Genomic DNA, 17,164 nt, shown 5'->3' with positions numbered 1-17,164 from the left:
TGAAAATCATGTTCAACAGGGCGGAACTGGCGTTATGCGCAGGCGCCAGTCTCTGTAACCCGGAAGCAAATCATTCAATTCAAAGTAGAGGACGAAGCTCCATCTGCCGGAGCTCGAACTACACATTTTGACGAACACTGGACGACACCCAGACCGTAGAAGGAGGATACAAACGTCTTTGCAGTGGTAATGGAGGAACAATGACTTATTCAGAGTCCCAACCATCAAGCTTGTACAGTAAATAGCAAACCTGAAGCGGTATCGGGGTATCCTTCCAGCCGGTCTTTGCCACTGACCCGGATCCAGCAATTCCAAGGTACCACAAGCGCCATAGTAGTTCAAATCTGTCACTATATTAACATACTGTCATGACCCTTAGGGGTATTATGTGTTACGTGTTGTATTTGCGCATGTGTTGCCATGGAGAGATATGTTCCGGGGTTGGGAAGGAAAAGGGGTGACGGACAGGAAGTGAGGCAGAACCCGTATGTTCGAGAGTTGTGTGCGTGGGTTACGGCCGCGACTGTAGCCCTTGTTAGGAATCATTGTTAATAAAAAACGGCTGTTGTTCCGCCCGTCTGGTGTTTGGCTGAACGTAGAGTGTTACAATACACTTACGACCTGTACTAGGCTGTTCCGTTCACGTCCGGCTTGTTAATGTGGGACGTAACAGGTCAACCAGCCAAAACATTTACCCGCGATGACTTTATTTGGTTTGGCTAATGTTAACTCGCCATCCTACCAGACTGTACTGGGCGTGTGTATTACACAATAAAGTTAAAGACTTCCGTCCTGAAAGGAGCGTTAGCGCCATCTGGTGTTTTGGAATGCACACGACCAATGATCCAACTAGATGGCGTGCAGCTAGGACGTTGTACTGGAATGTGGGCACATTGGGAAACCGAATGATTTTCGTAATCCGACTATTTCAGTACAAGGAAACATACGAATGTGTTACTTTGGGGGTGGGGGAGGCAGGATCACGATAAAAGATATGGAAGGTGGATGGAAAAAGGTCATCATGGCATACAAAGGCATTCCAGGTTATCGGCTAGGTGTTTATAAACAGGAAAGGTTGGCTAGGTTTTGCCTTGTAATAGTAAACGTGTGTGTGTACGGTGCATGGACACATCCAAATGTATACCAGAACAAATTTGCTCTTTAATGTCCCCAAATGAAGAGGAAATGTAATTATACATACAACACAAATATATAGTATCTGTATGTGTTGTGTTCTAGTAGTAACAATAAAACACCAACACGACTTGTCATGCCTCTGACTCAGCGGGGACACCTACTGGCTTGGAGGCCAAATGGAAAAGGGTGCTGTCACGGCTAGGTACTGCAATGGGGGGCGCTGGCGTTCCAGCTCACTCCATCCCACCCTCTTCCTGGGAGCCGTGAGTGACAGCCATGAACGCCACGCCCCCTTATGGTCATTGTGAAGAATATCAAGCATTTTTTGTGCAATGTGTTTTGTGATAGCACTGTTGCTAACAAACTAGCTGGTGGTGCTGTGAAGAGTCATCTGGAGCCAAGGAGGAATAAATACCGCTTTACACAGAGTCGATGTGGACATGTGCTAAAGAATGCAACGTGTGGCTGATGGTTCGATTCCCAGAAACCAGAAGCAGACGTTCCCACTTTAGGCGTCACCACAACATAAGTTTGAAATAGAAATACATAGATGGCTGCGTGGGGCTCAAATGGCGACCGCTGCCATCGCCGCCACATTCGTCACGGTGGAATTGAGCCTAACTTGGGGTACGTCTCTGGCCACTCTCTGCATGGCGGCGAAGTTGGGTCCTTCTAGGGAGTCCAAAATGCCTGAAAGCACAAAAACAGGAGGTCTTACACCTTGACAGAAAATGGAAGGTTGAAACGTGATGATGGAAGCACCTTCAACAATTTTGTGGTAGGCAAAGTGAAGGTAGAGCAGGAAGAGCATGTGGAGGAACGACACCGTCCCACACAGGAGGAGGCGGGGAGTCCGACCGACCGTACGGGACAACAGCGCTGCTACCTGAAGAGATGACACACAGGAAAGGTGCTAGGGTTATAAAAGGTGGAGTGACAGGTGGCTGATGGCAAAGGTTGCGGTCACCATGCGCAGGGTGGACAGTCCTCCCAGAAGCAGCCACAGCGCGTAGAACAGGAAGTGGAAGTGCACGTTGTAGCTCACCAGGAGGACTACACAGTGGCCAAACAAGCCGTAGCCCTGAGCAGACGACAATGTGATGTCAGCAAAAACAGCGGCTTTTTTTGGGGGGGGGGGCTCTAGTCACTCACCAGCAGGGAGAGCGTTTGCAACATGGTGATCTGAGCGTTAACCACATATGCAAGGAAGTAGATGAAAGACGAAACTCCAACCCAGTAGCCAAAGCACGTTCCGATGGCGGTCCCCATCAGAGTGCCTTCTCTCTGGAACATCATGGAAACACCATTTGCTTTAACACTGATGTGGAGGTTGTGTGCGTGTGTATCTTCTCACAATGACGGTCCCAGACGTCTTCATGCCGTGCAACAAGATGGCAACCAGTGTGAAGACCAGCATGAGAGGTCCATACAGCTCGCCTGCAATCTTCTACACACACACACACACACACACACACATGGTGAGGCAAGAGTGAGGACGGTGTGAAACCTTTGGACAGGAAGTGGGCGTACCTGAGGGAAGTTGATCATGCGGACGGGGATCAGCGACTCAATTAACCTGCGAGAACACAACAATCAGCATGCAGATGACAGAAAACTGGACAGGAAGTGGCTGCGACTCCTACCTGCTGCGCACCTGAACGGGTTCCACGTCAAAGTATGGCCTCAGGATGTCGATGTTGCCGTACAGGTTGAAGGCTCGGGAAGCCTGCCGCTTTCCCGCCTGCCACACCTGAAGACAACACATGGCCGTCTTTAAAAGGGGGCCTACTATGAAACAAGGTGTTTTTCACCCTTTTCTTGTTGGGAGCTGATATTTTCCTGAAAGTAGTTCTACTGCTGATTACTAAAGAACAGAAAAGGCAGAAACAAACCTAATCTTTATTTTGTTCCATGTTTGTATAGCCATAGCACACAATATTCCTTGAAAGATCAGTCACAATGGTCTAAAATGGCTGCTCCTGAAGGGGTTGTCTTTTGAAAAATGGCTGGGATTGAATGAGTGATTCATTCCAGGGCCTTATCCAAACCCCAATGGAGCCCAGTGGAGCACTGCAGGACGTTACTTGTATTAAAATACTCCATCAAAGGTCTTAGGGTACCTGGTCACCCAGAGAATAGGGATGGGACATGCTGTAGTGCTGTAAGTGTGTTAGCATGAGCAAATCAAGCACTCCTTTTCTGTGATGTGCTGCAAAGACCTGTCACCTGTAAGTAAACGCGGTGTTTGATTGCGTGGGACTTGCTGTTTCAGAGGAAGATTCTGCCAAATGCTCTGCAAACATTCAGTTTTCAGAATTTCAACACTTAAAACCCTATCAGCCACCGGAAATGGCAGCGACGCCCGGGGTTTATTCCTATCACAGTCAGGAGATCGGAAAGACCAGGGTTTCAATCTCTGCTTGGACATGTTTTAGATATGAATGTGAGTGTGAATCTACTGGCTGGGATAGGCTCCATAGTGAGAATAGGTGGCATAGATGGATGGATGTGTTGACGCGAGTATGTATAATAACGTAATAATTAAATATGTCATGATATCATGAGGCGGTTATACATTAATGTGGTTTCAGTTACCGGAGCCCTCTGAGGGGGGCCAGGAACAGAACTGCAAACAAATTTGACTGAAAAGTGAGACTCACTTCGTCCGCCACCTGCCTGCCCAGCTGGCCCTTTAACCCCTTCATGCCCAAGAACTCTCCGTCGTCATCGTCGGCGTCCGCCGCCTCCGCCGCCACTTCCTCTTCTTCCTTCATTCTCTGATGCATCTCTCCCATATCCTCAAAGCTGGAGCCCGATGTGTCGTCCATGTTCTCCATGTCGATGACTGCCGAGCCTCCGCCCTGGGCACAAAAACTGGCTGCTGATCCGACTCGGGTACTACAAATCCCACAATGCACTGCAGTCGCTGCTGTCTGGTCATGTTTCAGTCCTGTTGACAGTACTGTCACTCACCTAGCTGGATTTGAAGTTTTTTGAAGTTGGAGTTTTAGGACATGACTTAGGTGACGGAAGCTGAGCACGCCAAAATTTTAGATCAGGGGTGTCCAAACTTTTTCCACCAAGGTCCATATAGTAAAAAATCAAAGGATGCTCAGGCCACTTTGATGTTGTCTAATGAAACCCATGTAGATACAGTGGCCAGAAAAGGTACGTGAAGCCTTTGGGATTTCTTGGATTTGTGCATATTTGTCATAAAATGTGGCCTGATCTTCATGTAAGTCACCACAATAAATAAACATAAAATCTTATGTAATTATTGTGGCAGTTGCACATGGAATCGTTTACCACAAAGAGATTTCCCCTACTTATTATAGATAAAAACGTACTCCAATCTGTGATTAATTGCAAGTTCACTATGAACAAAATGCGATTAATCGCGATCAAATATTTTCATTGATTGACAGCTCTAATTTATACGCTTTCGTGTGGAGGCTTTTTTTAATACAAGGTTGTGTAGACAATTTTTTCCATAAACAGAGAGAGGAAAAATATGCAGTTTAAAAAATACCCTGCTACATGTGGACAAGGCCTAATAAGTTATATAAATTCCAAGAAAAATGTGAGGTAGGATACTATTAGTATCACTTTTGCTCTTTTTTTTCAATTTTTTCCCCAAATATTTTCCGCTATAACCCTTTAAAATAATGTATTGTAACTGGATTACACAGTATTACTCTGTGTATTAAGTCTACTGTATTAAGTCTACTGTATGTTTTTGTATATTTTATTGTGAAGTGAGACCCTTTCCTCAAAAATAATCTTCGTCAATGTTCTTTTCGTTATATTATGACTTTATTCTCCTACTACTATATTCCCATCGTAAAACTGTCTAGCTTTTCTGCAACCTAACTTTGTATGTTTCTACTAATGACATTTTATTCTGGTAAAATTATGACTCTTTCTCGTTAGATTAGAACTTTTTCCTCTGAATAATTGCACTTTACGCTGTTGTATTTCCCTGTGAAATTGTGTTTTTAGAATGTGAAGGGGTCCACAAATGGCCGCTGTTCTGCACTTCTTGGCTCCAAATGACATCTTTATTCCACGCAAAAAATATAAGAATACCGCCTTTGCTCAAAGCCACCATTATTTGCCCTTCCTAATTTCCCAGTCAGACAGCCAGTCAACACACAGCACGATAGACAGATCCATGGGAGTCTAAAGACTATTTGCATGGCGTTAGCATGTTAGCTTACCTGGACGAGGTGATCGTCGAAGCTTCCCCATGGTTCCGTGTTCGTGTTCCCGGAGTTCGCAGACATTTTGTGCGCGTCTCAGAGTCTTCAATCACTTTACTCGGTCTTGGTGGCGTTTTTGTAATGGAAGCTCCCTGTGATTTTTACGTACCGATTACCGTTCAAATCTGATGATTTGTATCTGTAAAAACAAATGACATTTTCTACACAGGGGAAGCAACTGTTTGACTCCGCCCGTGTTGGGGGCGTTACCAAATGACGTCTGTGAGCGATGCTACGTCATGACGTAAACAGCAAGAACCCCCACAAAACAGTCAGAAACCTCATTTTGAAGTATGAGAGTGATTATACATTTTTAAATAAAAAAATATATAAAATGCCCCCACATCTTTTACTATTTCTATACGTCCCGAATGTAGTCGTGGCTTGGTGCCTCCATGCCACGCGATGGCCATGACACTTCCGTGTTGTGTAGTCAGCTGACAAATGGCAGCACGAAGAAGAGGAGGAAGTCCCGCCCCTCTTCTTACGCTCCTCGGAACGCGACCGAGCTGTTTAGAGTGTTGGGGAAAACCAAGACATTCTGAACGGCTTGTCTCGCCAGGCAGCAGTCAAGCCAGTTGGGATTGTTTCTGACGACTTTAACGTCAAGTGTCCACAACAGAAGCATCGGGTGAGTTTAATTATCCGTCTTGAGATGTGACAAAACCGGCGTCGACGAGTTTAGCTGCGCTAATGCTAATTTCAAAATGGTGTCTTGGTGTCCCCTACGGTGTTGTCAGTCGGCTTGAACCAATAGTCTTTGATATTTACACTTTAACGCGGAATACTAATTGGAACATTTCTTTTGTTCGCTGCGCATGGGAATGCGTTTGTCGGTCGTGTTGACAATTGCTGATTGCATGTGACGTCATCGTGCGGACGTGCAGGCTGACAGTCGGCGATGGCGGACATGTTAACAAAGCAAACGTTTAATTTCCACGACTAAGCACTTTCGTTTCCTACAGCAGTCGACCGCGTGTACGGGTATGTTTCTTGGTATTTTATCTCCACACCAAAAAACAGCCATTTCGACTATTAATGTTAATTAATTAATGTTGTGTTGCTGAATGTTGTGACTATGATGGTAGCGTTATTGGTTATTGTACATTGATTAAACCGACTATGCATTACTAGTCGTGTCTACAATGCTTAAAATAATAGTAATGCCTACCAAAGTCAGCAAAATGATCAAATTGATATTTTTCCGTGCATTGTGACGTAAAGAGACGTAAAGGTCAAGCTTGTTTTCAGTGAGAGTGCAGGTTGTTATCAGCTGTGTGTGTTTACAGCTGATAAGACCACGCCTTTTGCCCTGCAGGACATGTCTGCCCCTCCCCGAGTGGCAATGACAACTGTAACATTGCACTTTCAAACAAATATAGAACGTCAGCAAGACACAAAACACTCCACGTGAGAGCGACCACCTCCTGATCCAGGTCAGAGTGGTCAGGAGGCGTGGCAAGCTGTCCTGTTCCTTGTGTGAGATTTAGTCAAAGTGAAGTACTTAATGTCCCAAGTGTTTTAACTTGGGGGTTTGCAGCAAGTGCTTTTGGACATGACCTCAACTAGCATGTAAGATTAAATAACTTATTTTTAATAGTTTCTTAGCATCGGAGGTCACGTGAGCCTATTTCTGAGCGTGCCGTGTCATGTCTCCTATTTCCCCCGTCCAGGATGCCGACAACGGGCAGCAAGCTGAAGCAGTGCCTGCTGGCTCAGGATCAGCTGGAGAGCGCCATCCATGCCGTGATGAAGACTGAGCAGCAGCTGAGGGAGAACGCCAGAGAGGTGAGCATTTTCACCACCTGTCTGTTGTCCTACGTTGTTTGTAATGTTACCGAGACATTTCAACAGTGTATTTTTGAAATACTTAATGTTTTTCTAAATCAAGTAAAAGCAAAACTTCTACAAAAAATTCAAAATTAAATCCTCTATGAAAAAGTTTGAAGTCTTAATTTTTCAGGTCATATGACCCGGCCCTATTTGTTATGCTCACACTGCAGCAAGACCCAAACAGGTCAAAGTCCACATTGATTGTTTTGGTCATGTCAGGTAAGCGTGGCTTGTGTGAACCAGTGGTGTGTGTTCCAGAGCTATCGTGGCGTCACGTGCCACACACCGGCTCACTCACCATGTTGCTGTCATGACTGTGTATGGCAGGGGTCCCAACTTTCAGCTGCAATGATTAAAAATAAAATAAAATTACAAAACATTTGTAAATTTGTTGTAAATCAATATTCATTTTGGAAATATGGGCCATTATTTTATTAAAAACTGTATACACAATCAGAAATCCCAAAGTTTTTGTTGTTTGTTGCGAGCAGTGACTTTTTCGACGGTCTTTGAACATACCATTGTGTGTGTGCTAACTTTCTCTTATGCTGTATTTTTCTTTAATCTCCTGTTTGGCCCCAAATGTAGATACTCTACATGAAGGTAGGGTTCCGTTTACAACCTGAGGTTAATTGGTGCCAGCACACTGCCTGTTACCACACGCATCAAACAGTATTGTGTAATACAAACCCGATCAGAAGCTAAAACCAATTTTGCTAAAACCAAAATTGCTAGAATATACATATGTAGGCAATTCGACTGCAGTAGGGGCGGTCAGGTCGCACATATCCGACCCACACGTCATGAAAAAACTGTCATGCCGTGCATACTGAGGCTTTGATGAAGGTACGCAACGATGTAGGCAAATGCTCTTATTGTCATCCAATAATGATTTTCAAAAGTTTCAGAGAAGCATCTCACGGTTGCTGACGCACACGCGCTCCTCAGAACAGACACTGTGGCAAGTTCTCCACAAACAGCCATAGACAAAAGTCTTGCCCTCTTTCTTCATAATCTGCTGTGCAGGATCATAATATTGCACAAAATCCTTGAAATTGCCGCACTCTGCTGTAATCTTCACTTCTGTCAACACGGAAATGCATATGACTTCACACAAGAAGTTGCATTTCTTTGGTAGTATGAAGGACCATATACAAAATTTGATTTTAACAAAACGTCCGAATTGGGTGTCGAATGCTGCAGTGTGAATGTAGCCCTGAATCCAAATCTTGATCCTTTTGATACTTCCGTCATTTGAGCTTCTGTCTGTAGAAACAATGTCTAATGGTAAACAGAGCCATGTCTGATTTGAGAATAATCTTTTAATTCTTTTAAAAAAATATTTAAAATACAATTTTCACATATTTTATAGGGCTGTCAAAAATAACATGTTAACCGCGGTAACTAATTTATTTCATTAATTACGTTACATTTTTTGCTTAATTAACGCATGCGCATCATACGCCTCGGGTCCGACGGGTCTGTGGTCATAGAACAGTGGAGTAGTGGCGTGTCCTCAGTCCCAGAACCTGACACTGTTTTAGAACATCATTCTTACCTTTTCACCGTGCTCTGGATGGCACGAGGGGACAACCTAGAGGATTCATATGTTTTTCCTAAAAGACAACCTACGGTGGTGCGCGTAGCACAACTGACCAAACCACTGCTATTGTGGTGGAGGTGGTGGTGAGGGGAAGTGGGGATGGAAAAAAAAACCCGGAAGTGGTGTTCAAGACCCACTGTAAATGATGATGGTGATGATGGTGGCTATGTAGGGTGAGAGATGAGAAAGAGTATATAAGCTAAATGGTGGAGACAGGGACCTGGCCATTTATGGACATTGGGGGGTGAATATACTCCCATCACTAACTTTGGGTCATACTGATGATTTTCTCTTCTTTACAGTATGCCTTCATCTCTAACCATTTTCAACATACAACCATTTCAAATACTATTATCAAAACTGATTTTTTTTTTTAAATAATCTGGTGCCTAAAGGGTTCATTCAGACGTAGAGTTTGATACATTTGAGATTACTATAAATGAATAAATTATTAGCATGAAATGTTCATTGATTTCATTGATGAAATGAATGAAATGTCCGAATGAATGAAATGTTTGGTATTATTTATGCTATGATGTGAAATAATATACTACATTCTAAATTTGACCATACTGAAGCTGAATTTGCACCAGTATCGGAGTGGTATCACCGATATCAGCCTTGATCGTAAATGAAATCATTTCAGTTGCACGTCACTACTGCAGTTTGTATTGATTTTGTGCATTTAATTTGTTGTTGCTCCTGTCATAGTTACATAATTACATAACTCATAATGAATAATGTTTGACGTTTGTGTTTATTTCAGGTGCGCTGGCAGCTGCAGAGCTGCGTAAGCCGGCAGCAGGAGGCGCTGCGCTGCAGGGAGGTGTGGCTGCTGGGTCAGATCGACCTGCTGGAGCACGTCAAGGCTGAAACGCTGCAGCAGCAGTTGCATCGTCTTCATCGGGTGACGACCTCTCTTTTTTGCAAACACTCCATTGCCCCTCGTCTCCAGACTAGCACTGTCCACTCTCTAGTCCCTATTGTTTAGCAACTCGCAGAACCAATTCCCTGCTCCTGGTAAGGAATTATGCATATTAATCTGTTAATCAGCCAAAAGTATTAACACAGAACAGTTTAATTACAGTTGGACAAACAGGAAACAATGCAAAAGTCATATAAAGGATGACTGAAATGGACAAATGAACATTTAAGCTGATGTTTAGCGGTATTGAAGACTGGTTGGTGAACACGTTGAAGAGAGGAGAGAGGAGGGGAGGAATGACTAACCTGATTTTTTTTGCTAATTTTTTTAGGTGTTATACAACCAGTGTACGCTCAACTGAGACTTTACCCTTGACTTTTTACTTGTGTCGTTGCAGCTGCACGGTCAGCTAGATGTGATCTCACAGCAGCTGCAGAACGCCAACAGCAGCAGCGACCTGAGCAACCAGCTGACCACCTGCATGGACAAGTAAGAAGAAGGAACTTCATGTTGTTTTGTATGTGGCCAGAGCCTGCCAGTGTTGTGTAATGTTGCACATAAGTTGCCGGAATGCTTCAATGTTTAGAATTTGTGAGGCCGACTGGCGTCCAAAACTGCACTAAGCCCCAACCCGACTAACCCAGATGTTCTTAGTGGGTTCCTGTCTCACAACTGCACTTGGTTGGACTCCACCATGCATCTTTCTCACTTGTTTGTGTTGTCAGGTTGTCATCTCTGAGTCTGATGCCGGAGGAAACACCTGAGATGAGCTTTGACGCTGACTCGCGCTCCCTAAGGGACGCCATCACCTCATTTGGCAGCATCAGCGCACAGGTAACGCACACAATTAGTCATTCCTAATTCTGGAACGCGTGTTTTGAAAAGTGTAAATGTTTTGCCAGAGACCACTGTGGCATCTCACCACCTACTCTGAACATGTGTCTGAATACAGTGTACCTTGCTAGGCCACACAAGGTGGCTCCTCCCCCTCTATAGTAGTAAACTCAAGTAAAGGCATAAGGAAATAAAGAGAGAGAGAGAGAGAGACACGCCTACTGTTGCATTGTCAGCAAAATACGATTGGACGGATTCAACGGCCAACAGCTGCTTACAATAGCTTTTGCAATGACAACTGTTTGTGCAGAAAATGGAGGCCGGAGCTTTGGGTAACTGGCTGCTGGAAAGTCATCCTACTGGACATCAGGTCAGCAGAGATTCCCAGGATTGGCTGTCACCGAAGGATACGGTAAGGGAGGCGGAGTCGCATACACGGCATACAGTAAGAACTGATGTTTTTGTACCACTCATTGGAATTTGTGTGTGTGTAGACTTCCTGTCCCGTCCTGGAATCTGTGGACTTCTTCAAGGCCTGGGGTCAGCTCCGAGACCTGGAAACATGGCTGCTCCGGGACCAGAAGCCTGTCGTCCGGCAGCGCAGTGCCAGCTGCAGCAGCTCCTCCTTCTCCATCGAGAAGATTGACGAGTCTGACTTGTGTGACGGCCTTCAGGATGACGACCTGAGCGAGTGGCTGATAACCCCACCCGTCGACTCCGCCGAGTCCGATGCCCAGCGCTGGCGCCAGCTTTTGAAGCCTTTTTCCGAGCGCTGGTCATGCGCCGACTGGCTGGCCGGGCCGAGCCGTCAGACGGCCGACTGCTCATCCTGCTGCCAAACCACCAAAGCCTTGGAGATCGAGAACCTGGGAGAGCTCAAGTGCCTGAAGACCCCATCTCCCGCCAGCCCGTCCTCACCCACAGCCGCCATTACGACCTTGCAGGCGTGGCTGCAGCAGGCGGCGCCGGTCCAGCAGACGTGTCGGGCCAACGAGCTGTGCTCCAGCTACTCTGAGTGCGTCTGCGATGAAAACTGCGGCAAAGAAGCTTTGAACGCGTGGCTGCTGCAGCACGGCACGCTTGACAAGAACGGCGTCCTTGTTGCCACTACTGCCCCGCCCACTACGACCAAGAACACGCTGACCAAGACCTTGAATGCCCAGCCCACTAGCAAGAATGTGCCGCCAACTTTGCAGCATAGACAACAGGAAGAGAAGGTAGAGTTGCACGTGATGATGATAATGGAAAATAGATTCACTGGATCTTACTGACGGAACAAAATGGTGTCTTCACAGGTTCAGGCCATCCTGGAGGTGTGGCTTCACCCCTCCAACGCTTCCTGCAGAGGTTCTAACCTCCTCGGCCCCGCTTTGTTTCAAAGACCTCTGGATCCAGAGCACTGGGTGCTTCCAAAGAACTCATCCAGTCCGGAAGTGACTTCAGCATCGGAGCAGGACAACAAATGGCTGCTAAAGAAGAAATCTCAGGTAGCCGATTTGAAAGACAGCGATGTGAAAATGAGACTGGTATGACCGCTTGTCTTCTCCCCCACAGGAGAATGTGGCTCTGCCGTCCGTCTGTGACTTGTTCTCCTGCATGAAAGTGGGCAGCGACAAAGAAAAATGGCTCCACAGGGCTCCGATTCAGGTGAGCGACAACAAGGACAAGGTAATGGGACTTGTTAGCAGCCATGCTAAGTTAGCTGTCTCTTTCTCGTCTTCCAGATGTGACCACAAAGATGAGCTTTCCTTTGGCCTGTGTCACTTTATTGCTGCTTAGCGCACACAAGTTTCTTCAATCCTGCAGCCTTCTTTCCTGTGGTATTCAGCATTTGCTTCCTGCAAAGGTTCTTCAACTTCTGTGAAGTGCCTGAGTCAAACAGGAAGTGAACTTTTTAAATGTGCGCTGTGATCACTCCGTCAAGAATGAATAGTTGTGAATCTCCTGATCCACCATGGACTATATACAGGGTGGGTGGTGCTAGCGAGGGGCTGGGCAAAGTTCAACTTATTTTAACTCAAATATTTCTATGAAGCATATATTTTTTGCATTTACATTGAACATTTATTCTGCCCCATTGAGGGTAATATTTCTCAAATTTTCTTTACTCTGCTACAGAGATGTACATCCTTCTGGATGACTTTTAATCCCATTATTTTATTTTAAAATTAACGTTTTTGTTTTAAGTTTGCTCTCTTCCAAGACAAGGATGAAAGCTCCACCAATGATTTTGACTGCGCAATGATGTCATCTATGGGCTTTTGTTATGATTCTCCACACTAATAAAACATGTTGACATCAGCTGTGTGTGAGTGACGTCACTAGTCACATGGCGACTTTGTATTTGAAGTGGAGTAGGCGGCACCGTCTGTGCAAGAAGACTAGATTGTATATGGATATTTATATAATATTGTTGAGTAATTACACGTACATTAGTGAAGTGATAAACTTGCAGGACGTGGATCTGAATTGCAGCATCAATTTTCCTCCACTGTCTCAACGACACTGATTTGTCCCTTTTGCGTTATCCGTCAGAACAAAGCTTCGCGATAGTTCGTGTCAGTCGACAGCCAATCAAAAGCGATGTTCGAGCAGACCGTTGCAGCTTCTGCACCAATCAGAGGCGTCGTACCACTGCGTACGCGCCGCGGCGTCTGTCCCGCCCCCGCCGTGGTGCTGCAGCGGTGACTGGATCCTACGCTTCGGTTGATGTGGTCCAGCTTCGGCAGTCCAGCGACTCTAGTCGTTCCCGATCAGGACCGAAGCAGGAGACGCGGTACCGTTCCGGATTAAGCTGTAAGATTCCAAATGAATTCCTTAATTTGGCCAATGATGGCTGTGGAAGTTCTGACCGTGAACAGAAAGACGAGCGTAGCATTACTTGGTGATCTAAAGAAGTTTCTGCAGTAACCAAATGTATTCTTTATCCTGCTTCCGTTTTCCTCGATGGAGGCACCCGATGAGTTGTGTGATTGACTGGAGATACGCTTTATGATCTTCACGTTGACACAGTTTCATATATGTCAGGTTAATGACGCATACATGTACAGTACATTATTTCTTCTCCCTGCCCTGTCTACTTACCTTCACTTTGAGGCGGGACATCCCCAGCCAATCATAGAGCGCGTTACATGGCATGCTAATTTACATAGTTTTACCATGTCCAAACTGTCAAGAGCAGGCGAAAACATAGCATGTTTACTAATCAATATAAGTCACCCATTACAACTAAAACAATCGTACTCCTTCATATTATATGACAAATATTCATATTTGAATGTTATTGCATTTATTTATGCTGTTTGGTGACAACGAACTATTTTGTGTGTGTTTCTGGTTTTACTTTGAAGGAGCACCCAGGGCACTTCCGCTGCTCCTAACCATTTAATCCTTTCCCACAATGCTTTGTGTCCACGTCCTCTTCTTCCTGTTTATTGTGACCGTCTCCGCCGGCAACATTTAACGTTCCTATTTGACGTTTTCCAGCTCGGTGAGTTCCCAAAACGCCAAAGCTTTTGTCAGCATTTTCGCTGTCTGCGCTTGGCGGCATTTTGGCCCACTTTACGAGCGAAGGTGGGGGGGAGGAATGCCCCCGCTGCTTCCTCGTCACTGCCGCCGAGCCCAGCAGCCGAGCCCCGGAACTTCATTCTGAAAATGATGTTTTAATGCCCCTCTCTCTTTGAACGACTCCAGATACACACCCGCCACATTTTAATATGTCTTGTGAATTTTGGCGCTTTGCTGCAATATTCGGCGTTGTTTTACACCTTATATAGGTTAGAAATAAGAAAGCTTTAATCATGGATGCACTGCTAGGCGCCTATCGGTTTTAATCGTGACATCACCATCAGCCATTACGTTGAATGCTATGATTCCGATTGATGCTTGATTCTCACTGTCATTTGCATTTATTTTGGCCCTCTGCAGTCCAAAAAGAGCGATAGGAATGAGATGTGTGAGGTAGAGGCCCGCACGCTAAAGAAGGGCTCTCAGAGACGGATAGTGCTTAAAACGTCCATCATTTGATTGGAGTCCGTTTCAAGTGTCGAATGTTTGCTGCAGTGGCACTCGGTTGTTTATGATGATCGAATTCAAATTAGTTTATTTGTGTCGATACGATATTTTATTGCATACGAGTAATTATTATCCCAAACCTGCTAAGGAAATCATAAATGTCCCATTTGTTGCAAAATGGTTAAAACCCAAATGCATATTCTCTTAGTAATCACAGCATTGATTGGCTTATTCCATCTGCCGACATCACTTCCTGTCCCCGCCTACTTCCAGCTTCAGGATGGAGGACTCCGAGGCGGAGCTGACGGTGTCGGAGGCGGATGCCCTGGGAGCGGACTTCATCACGGTGGAGTTGGACACGCAGCCTATCGAGTACGTGGTCAAATGGGCGGACGTGGGCTCCAAGTTCACCATCTCGTGTGTCAAGAAGGACTCGGACGACCCGGAGCTGAGCGGCGAGCAGCTTAAGATCGAAACGGACGAGGCCTTCTTTGCGCCGTACGAGGAGGTGTACCCCTGCGAGGTGATGGAGCAGAGCGTGGAGATAAAGATGGACTCTGACGAGGAGGACCACGAGGTTCTGGTGGAAGCGGGGAGCAGCCAGCTGGACGGCGAGGCCGACTCGGACCAGGCCCAGTTTGAGCCGGACGAGAGGCAGTACCGCTGCAGCTACTGCGGGAAGTGCTACAGCCACGCCTCCAGCCTCTACCGCCACCAGCAGACGCACGTCGCCAAGACGGCCAACCTGGTGCCGTCCGCTAAGCGCGCCTTGGAGCCCGCCCACCAGGATGCTCGATACACCTGCCAACACTGCGGCATGAGCTTCAAGGGCAGCAGGTGGGTTCCTGGGGGTGGAGTCTCATCATCTCGCTCATCAGCGGCAGGAAGTGAACATGTGTGTGTTACAGGATGTTGGGGAGTCACTTGCGGCTGCACGGAAAGAGGCGGATCCACCCGTGCAACATCTGTGGCAAGGAGTTCAACCACAGCTCCAGCCTCTCTCGCCACCGTCTGGTCCACAAGAAGGGAAAGGTCCTCCCCAAGGATTCCGGCCTCGCTCACAACACGCCCTCCGTGCACCGTTCGCTAAAGATGGGTGGCAAGAACAAGAAAGCCAAGCGGCAGAGGCAACCGTCGGCTATGGTGCAGGTGGCGGGCAGCGACAAGTTCTACGCCTGCCCGCAGTGCGACATGAGTTTCCGCACGTCCACGCAGCTGTCCAAACATCAGGTGACGCACGTGAAGGAGCTGCTGGACAACTACACGCCCGGCAAGGAGAACCTGGCCGAGACTTCGTCTGACCTCAAGATCCGCCTCAAGCTCTGCTCCCGCGACAAGCCCAACTTTTACACGCTCTGCAAGAAGAACCGACGCCGCCGGGGAGGGCGGGTGGGCAAGCGGGGGCCCGCCCCCTCGGAGGAGGACGCGGGCGGAGCCGAGCGCCACGGCTGCAGCCAGTGTGGGAAGCACTTCAGCCACGCCTCTGGCCTGGCGCGACATCTGCAGAGCCACCGGGGGGCGGATGGCGTGGAGCGGGGGAAGGCTCGTCTTCCCGGCGCCAAGACCAAGACCTTCACCTGCACCACCTGCAACAAGACCTTCATGCACTCGTCCAGCTTCTCCCGCCACAAGAAGGCACACCTGGACGCCGCCATCGCCGCTGCCATCGCGGAGAGGGGCGTCTTAGACGAGACGGCGCCGCTCGAGACCGACTCTGAGTGACGTCACATGACTGGTGGTGGTGCTGAGTCCAGGGGGCGGGGCCTGCTTGGGGACAAGATGCTTTGTGGTCTGGTGTAAAATACGGTCAGAAGTGACGGCGGCCCGCCCCCCACACTCAGCCACACTCCATTTCCCATTGGCCAACAGGAAGTGGAACATTCCCCAGCGGCGTGGTGTCGACTTGTTTCTTCAGCCATCAAGTTGCGCTAAAAGCACTTCACGTCGGAACCTTTATCTCCAAATGTTTAATGTTTCCGCCCACTTCCTTCCCAAGTTATTTGATTGGCTGTTTCTGTTTGCATGAGGTCTCCAACCTGCAGCGGCCATCTTTTGTAGTTTCTGACCCCCGGGGACGTTTGGGATGTTGTTGTATATATATTCGAAATATACAAACGATGTTGAAAACGTCACCGGCGAGGAAGGAGCCCCTCCTTGTTACCGTAGCAACACGTTTATTCCAAGTTCATCATTCAGTTCCACTCATCGGTGGCGTGAAAACTGCTGGTTGGAGCGTGGCGTGTTGATGCTCGACTTGAACTATCTGACAAAGACGTTTAAAAATTTGTATCAAAAAACTGTTAAAAAAAAAAAGAAGCTTGTGTCGTTCCCCTTTAGCCTCCATGTTGTATTGCATCAGTCTCGTGTTTGCTCATTAGCGCAAAGCAGTTTGACGTGTTTTTGTAATAAATTGTGAAAACAAGGCCTTGCTATGTTTTTTTGGAACAATACATATTTTCAGTTGGATTTGTTCTTTTTGGACTGAAATCCTGTTTTAAAAAATGCACTAAATGGTAAGTTAAAATCACACATTTAATTCGCAACATTTCATATATATGT

The 17,164-nt window shown here is 46.7% G+C and overlaps 3 protein-coding genes across 5 annotated transcripts; 2 read left to right on the top strand and 1 right to left on the bottom strand.

The window, feature by feature from the left end:
• Positions 1 to 1,139: 1,139 nt before the first annotated feature.
• On the bottom strand, positions 1,140 to 5,656 carry yipf3 (Yip1 domain family, member 3). The gene is made up of 9 exons (XM_058064761.1): positions 5,355 to 5,656; positions 3,798 to 3,998; positions 2,781 to 2,887; positions 2,668 to 2,713; positions 2,492 to 2,584; positions 2,290 to 2,421; positions 2,105 to 2,218; positions 1,900 to 2,023; positions 1,140 to 1,827 (listed from the first exon to the last, which is right to left on the bottom strand). The coding sequence occupies exons 1-9, from the start codon at positions 5,418 to 5,420 to the stop codon at positions 1,703 to 1,705; spliced, it is 1,008 nt and encodes a 335-aa protein (XP_057920744.1). The 5' UTR covers positions 5,421 to 5,656; the 3' UTR covers positions 1,140 to 1,702.
• A 202-nt stretch (positions 5,657 to 5,858) lies between these two features.
• ncoa4 (nuclear receptor coactivator 4) lies at positions 5,859 to 12,892 on the top strand. Of its 2 annotated transcripts, none has more exons than XM_058064748.1 (10): positions 5,859 to 6,027; positions 7,070 to 7,184; positions 9,599 to 9,739; positions 10,155 to 10,246; positions 10,483 to 10,591; positions 10,902 to 11,003; positions 11,086 to 11,808; positions 11,887 to 12,078; positions 12,146 to 12,238; positions 12,316 to 12,892. In XM_058064748.1, exons 2-10 carry the CDS (start codon positions 7,071 to 7,073, stop codon positions 12,319 to 12,321), a joined length of 1,572 nt encoding a protein of 523 aa, XP_057920731.1. In that variant the 5' UTR covers positions 5,859 to 6,027; position 7,070; the 3' UTR covers positions 12,322 to 12,892. The 2 variants fall into 2 exon arrangements, with proteins under 2 accessions (XP_057920731.1, XP_057920728.1); XM_058064745.1 differs by lacking the exon at positions 5,859 to 6,027 and adding an exon at positions 6,761 to 6,968.
• Positions 12,893 to 13,027: 135 nt separating this feature from the next.
• Positions 13,028 to 17,029, top strand: LOC131119628 (zinc finger protein 420). 2 transcript variants are annotated; one of them, XM_058064755.1, is made up of 3 exons: positions 13,028 to 13,387; positions 14,879 to 15,442; positions 15,514 to 17,029. In XM_058064755.1, the coding sequence occupies exons 2-3, from the start codon at positions 14,886 to 14,888 to the stop codon at positions 16,325 to 16,327; spliced, it is 1,371 nt and encodes a 456-aa protein (XP_057920738.1). In that variant the 5' UTR covers positions 13,028 to 13,387; positions 14,879 to 14,885; the 3' UTR covers positions 16,328 to 17,029. The 2 variants fall into 2 exon arrangements, with proteins under 2 accessions (XP_057920738.1, XP_057920737.1); XM_058064754.1 differs by lacking the exon at positions 13,028 to 13,387 and adding an exon at positions 13,942 to 14,081.
• Positions 17,030 to 17,164: the final 135 nt, after the last annotated feature.

This window comes from Doryrhamphus excisus, chromosome 2, assembly GCF_030265055.1.
Source record: "Doryrhamphus excisus isolate RoL2022-K1 chromosome 2, RoL_Dexc_1.0, whole genome shotgun sequence".
Classification (NCBI taxonomy): Eukaryota; Metazoa; Chordata; class Actinopteri; order Syngnathiformes; family Syngnathidae; genus Doryrhamphus; species Doryrhamphus excisus.
This window is presented reverse-complemented; position numbering and strand designations above follow the sequence as displayed.